This window comes from Schistocerca gregaria, chromosome X, assembly GCF_023897955.1.
Source record: "Schistocerca gregaria isolate iqSchGreg1 chromosome X, iqSchGreg1.2, whole genome shotgun sequence".
NCBI lineage: Eukaryota > Metazoa > Arthropoda > Insecta > Orthoptera > Acrididae > Schistocerca > Schistocerca gregaria.
In genome coordinates this window covers 154,485,048-154,491,047 of record NC_064931.1, presented here as the reverse complement: position 1 = coordinate 154,491,047, position 6,000 = coordinate 154,485,048, and the positions used below count along the sequence as shown (strand labels likewise).

Below are 6,000 nucleotides of genomic sequence, written 5' to 3'. Positions count from 1 at the left end.
TCAGGATTGGAATGACTCCTTACCCTCTCCCTTAAAACCCACATCCTTACGTCTTTCCATCTCCTTCCCTCTTTCCTGAAGAAGCAACCGTTAGTTGCCAAAGCTTGAATTTTGTGTGTATGTTTGTGTGTGTATCGACCTGCCAGCACTTTTGTTTGGCAAGTCACATCATCTTTGCTTTTAGATATATTTTTCCCACATGGAATGTTTCCCTCTATAATTTAAAATCAATAGAACTTTAAATAACCTGATTGTACTGTTCATTCCAGCAATCATAGAAATCTAGACTGTAACAGATACTTATCATTCAAAAAGTTAACATGTGCCTTAAAATAGATCTTCACAACACTTTGGTTCCCCCAGATTACTTTGTAACATCAATTATAACATTTAAAAAATTCTGATAGTATTTATACAATTATAGGCAATCCTTTCATCTCACTTAATCCACAAATTAAAATTAAAGCTGATGAAATTTGTACTATCCAAATTTTACTACCACCACTAATTTCCATTGCTCTAACAATAATTTGCACCCAAAAACTGGTTTCCACCAAAACGAAGCTTTTAAGCTTCCTGTCATTGCTTCAGTTTCATGTAATAATCAATTTGGCAATTATATTTTGGCCTGTTTCCTGACATTCCCAGTTTCTGGAAAAAGTGTCTCCTTGTGATCAGTTTTTATATGCTTTTATAAATGAGTAAGTCTGTAATTGGCTAAATTTACTATGCAATATCAATTTGTACCAGAAGTTTCTCTTTTTTGTTTTTGTGTGAAGGTACCATAATTATTTCTGTAATATTTATATTGTGTAATATTTTTCTTGTTTTTGTGATATTTGTGTAACATTTATACTATTAAATATTGACTTTTGTAATGCCTCAGATGATCTCTGAGGTCTCTACAACAATAAAAATCAATCAATCAGTATGTAAACTAAGAGGTTCTTCACAAGCAAAATCAGTGTGAATTACTGGAGCTTGAATAACTGTACCACCTTTAATGAACAGGTGTTCAACAACAAGATCTGGAGCAATGAGGTCGCCGACGATGCAGACTTCTCCAATGTTGTGGTGGTGGAGGTGACTGAAACTGATACCTGTGAAACAATGTAGCTGTAGATTTTGTTTTTAAATAGAATAAGTATAATATTAAAGGCCACATATGATGGTAGATCAATAAGTGTTGTAAAAAGATCATTCATAATAGTTTTCCTTAAAAAAAATTCTTCAGCATAGCATTGCTCAACAAGTACACAGTTGACTCAGCAAAATTCCACTTTTAATCCAATTGAATGGAGGTAATGACTTCTGCAGTAACAATTTCTTCAAACCAACTCATATTTTCAAATTATGGACCAGGGATAAATCATTTTGGTTGAAATGATGATAATAAAATTATGTGAAACAAGTTTGAAAACAAACTGATGCATTTTCACTATTATGAAAGAGCAGAGTAGATGCAATATTTGTACAGTGATTCTAAAAGTCTGCAAAGTACACATCTGCTGATGGCATCCATAACCTCTTCATTCAATTAAAAATGTTTCCCAGATACAAATTTCTGTAGAAATGTATATCGAAGGGAAGTCAATAGGTGGCAATTCTAGTGGATCTTCTAATTCATAATTCAAATTCTTCTTTAATTTTCCCATTCCCAAGGTATTTTTGTAGGCAGATGCACAGTCTAAGTAAGATGATTTTCTCTCTCTCTCTTGCTCTCCCCCCCTCTCTCTTTTAGGAAATTTTGGGTTTTTTTGAACTTTTCATAGAGCTAGCCTAGAAGATGTGTCACATATTCAGCTGTTATTTTGCAACCCTTAGCAAGCTAACCAATAAAAATAATTCTTTTTGCATCCATAAAATATTTGCCATAGCTTGCTTTGCCTTTTTTGGTTCAGCAAATGCAATACTCGTTTGTCCAGCAGCTTCGTGAAGCTACTCTAAGCTGAATTACCTGTTACCTTAACCAAAGGTCTGCTTCATACAAATAAATCACCTCCCTCATTATCACAGAGCCACCACTTCCACAATTAACACAATGTCACGTAAGAGTCACATACAGCTAGTTTTGCCATGTTGGGGATAAACTTTCAGTCACAGTCTGGTACACATACCAACATTCAAAGCTAATCATAAACATACACCTGAGAGATCCACTACATCATTTACAAGAAGGACTTTTATATGTTCACGGTACTTTTCTGCCACTTCCATCAGAGATTAGACACACAGGATGACAGGCACTATAGTCCCACTGAACCTTAGTCTAGACGCAAACAGTTGCTCCCTTCTCTACCTTATTCCATATTCCATTATGGCAGGCCTGTTCAACAAGTGGCTAGGTGAGCACAAGCACTCACCACCTGGGATGTGAGCACTCGCAATAAAATGGGGTAGTTACATGTCACTATGTAGCATAGGGAAAGTGTGCTGTCTTCAGATCACTGACCACGTGTTACATTTTCGATAGCCATGAAAGGCATATATAATTACTGCACAGTGTCCTTTAGCCACACACAGTGCTTAAAATGGAGGGAAGAGTATTTTATATTTACGAAAATCAGCATATTGGCTGGGTTAGGAAGTTCAAAGCAAAAGTCAGATACACCAACATCAATTTACAACACGTAAGGACAAGATGTACAGACAAACAGACAAAAACAAACTGAAACAAACACCATCTGAACATGCATTGGAGGCCCTATGGTACTGACCGGTCATTGTGTCATCCTCAGCCCATAGGCGAACCGGATGTGGGTACAGAGGGGCATGCGGTCAGCACATTGCTCTCCCGGCTGTCATTAGTTTTTCTGACTGGTGCTGCTACTTCTCAATGAAGTAACTCCTGATAATGCTTATAAACCTTCAGGGTGATAGTCAGTTGTGAGGTAGGTTTCATTATAGAGTAAAATTTGTGGTATTATATTGTTCACGCTAGCATATATTAGCAGCTTGTCATCTGCGTATGATTCATGCACCACTGGCCCTTAAAATTGCTACACCATGAACATGACATGCTACAGACACGAAATTTAACCGACAGGAAGAAGATGCTGTGATATGGAAATGATTAGCTTTTCAGAGCATTCACACAAGGTTGGGGCAGGTGGCGACACCTAAAACGTGCTGACATGAGGAAAATTTCCAACCGATTTCTCATACACAAACAGCACTTGACAGGTTTTGCCTGGTGAAACGTTGTTGTGATGCCTTGTGTAAGGAGGTGGCATGCGTACCATCATGTTTCCGACTCTGGTAAAGGTTGGATTGTAGCCTATCATGACTGTGGTTTATCGTATCATGACATTGCTGCTCGCATTGGTCGAGATCCAATGATTGCTAGCAGAATATGGAATCAGTAGGTTCAGGAGGGTAATACGAAATGTCGTGCTGGATCCAAATGGCATCATATCACTAGCAGGCAAGATGATAGGCATCTTATCCGCATGGCTGTAACAGATCGTGCAGCCATGCCTCAATCGCTGAGTCAACAGATGGGGATGTTTGCAAGACAACAACCATCTGCAGGAACATTTCGATGACGTTTGAAGCAGCAAGCTCGGAGACCATGGCTGCTGTTACCCTTGATGCTGCATCACAGACAGGAATGCCTGCGATGGTGTACTCAACGACGAACCTGGCAAAACGTCATTTTTTTGGATGAATCCAGGTTCTGTTTACAGCATCATGATAATCACATCCGTGTTTAGCGACATCGTGGTGAACACACATTGGAAGCATGTATTCATCATTGGCATATTGGCGTATCACCTGGCATGATGGTATGGGGTGCCACTGGTTACACGACTCGGTCATCTCTTGTTCGCATTGATGGCACTTTGAACAGTGGACGTTACATTTCAGATGTGTTATGACCTGTGGCTCTACCCTTCATTCGATCCCTGTGAAACCCTACATTTCAGTAGGATAATGCATGACTGCATGTTGCAGGTCCTGTATGGGCCTTTCTAGATACAGAAAATGTTCAGCTGCTGCCCTGGCCAGCACATTCTTCAGATCTCTCACCAACTGAAAATGTCTGGTCAATGGTGGCCACGCAACTGGCTCGTGACAATACACCAGTCACTACTCTTGATGAACTGTGGTATTGTGTTGAAGCTGCATGGACAGCTGTACCTGTACACACCATCCAAGCTCTGTTTGTCTCAATGCCCAGGCATATCAAGGCCATTATTACGGCCAAAGGTGGTTGTTCTGGGTACTGATTTCTCAGGATCTATGCACCCAAATTGCATGAAAATGTAATCACATGTCACTTGTAGTAAAATATATTTGTCCAATGAATACCCATTTATCATCTGCATTTCTTCTTGGTGTAGCAATTTTAATGGCCAGTAGTGTATAAATTTTATTTCATCTATTATTGGCTTTTATGATGCTAATTTCATGTAGTGATTAGTTTCATGACCATGGGAATTCGCTCCTCAGTTATTTCCAATGGAATTAGACCTCTAAAATAAAAATAATAAAATAAGTCTCATGGCTTGTATAAAACTTTCCTCAATATATATGTCCATCAACTTACAAATTAGCAGCTGTGATTATGATGTTATTTGTAGCTGCTTACTTGTGTGAGCAGCTTTTCTCCACAATGAAGAAACTTAAATCTACCTACAGAAGTTCACTGACATACTTCAACCTAAAAGCTTATATTCGAATTAGCGGTGCTGAGAAAGTGATACCACACACTGGTGCTTGGTAGAAAGCAAAATACACTCCTGGAAATGGAAAAAAGAACACATTGACACCGTTGTGTCAGACCCACCATACTTGCTCCGGACACTGCAAGAGGGCTGTACAAACAATGATCACACGCACGGCACAGCGGACACACCAGGAACCGCGGTGTTGGCCGTCGAATGGCGCTAGCTGCGCAGCATTTGTGCACCGCCGCCGTCAGTGTCAGCCAGTTTGCTGTGGCATACGGAGCTCCATCACAGTCTTTAACACTGGTAGCATGCCGCGACAGCGTGGACGTGAACCGTATGTGCAGTTGACGGACTTTGAGCGAGGGCGTATAGTGGGCATGCGGGAGGCCGGGTGGACGTACCGCCGAATTGCTCAACACGTGGGGCGTGAAGTCTCCACAGTACATCGATGTTGTCGCCAGTGGTCGGCGGAAGGTGCACGTGCCCGTCGACCTGGGACCGGACCGCAGCGACGCACGGATGCATGCCAAGACCGTAGGATCCTACGCAGTGCCGTAGGGGACCGCACCGCCACTTTCCAGCAAATTAGGGACACTGTTCCTCCTGGGGTATCGGCGAGGACCATTCGCAACCGTCTCCATGAAGCTGGGCTACGGTCCCGCACACCGTTAGGCTGTCTTCCGCTCACGCCCCAACATCGTGCAGCCCGCCTCCAGTGGTGTCGCGACAGGCGTGTATGGAGGGACGAATGGAGACGTGTCGTCTTCAGCGATGAGAGTCGCTTCTGCCTTGGTGCCAATGATGGTCGTATGCGTGTTTGGCGCCGTGCAGGTGAGCGCCACAATCAGGACTGCATACGACCGAGGCACACAGGGCCAACACCCAGCATCATGGTGTGGGGAGCGATCTCCTAGACTGGCCGTACACCTCTCATGATCGTCGAGGGGACACTGAATAGTGCACGGTACATCCAAACCGTCATCGAACCCATCGTTCTACCATTCCTAGACCGGCAAGGGAACTTGCTGTTCCAACAGGACAATGCACGTCTGCATGTATCCCGTGACAGCCAATGTGCTCTAGAAGGTGTAAGTCAACTACCCTGGCCAGCAAGATCTCCGGATCTGTCCCCCATTGAGCATGTTTGGGACTGGATGAAGCGTCGTCTCACGCGGTCTGCACGTCCAGCACGAACGCTGGTCCAACTGAGGCGCCAGGTGGAAATGGCATGGCAAGCCGTTCCACAGGACTACATCCAGCATCTCTACGACCGTCTCCATGGGAGAATAGCAGCCTGCATTGCTGCGAAAGGTGGATATACACTGTA

The 6,000-nt window shown here is 42.7% G+C and overlaps 1 protein-coding gene across 1 annotated transcript in view; it reads right to left on the bottom strand.

Moving 5' to 3' along the window:
• Positions 1–921: 921 nt before the first annotated feature.
• LOC126297948 (uncharacterized) overlaps positions 922–6,000 on the bottom strand; it is a 98,312-nt gene continuing 93,233 nt past the window's right edge. Inside the window, exon 5 of the mRNA XM_049989269.1 lies at positions 922–1,100. Coding sequence (XP_049845226.1) covers positions 922–1,100 — 179 coding nt within the window. The remainder of the gene's footprint in view (positions 1,101–6,000) is intronic.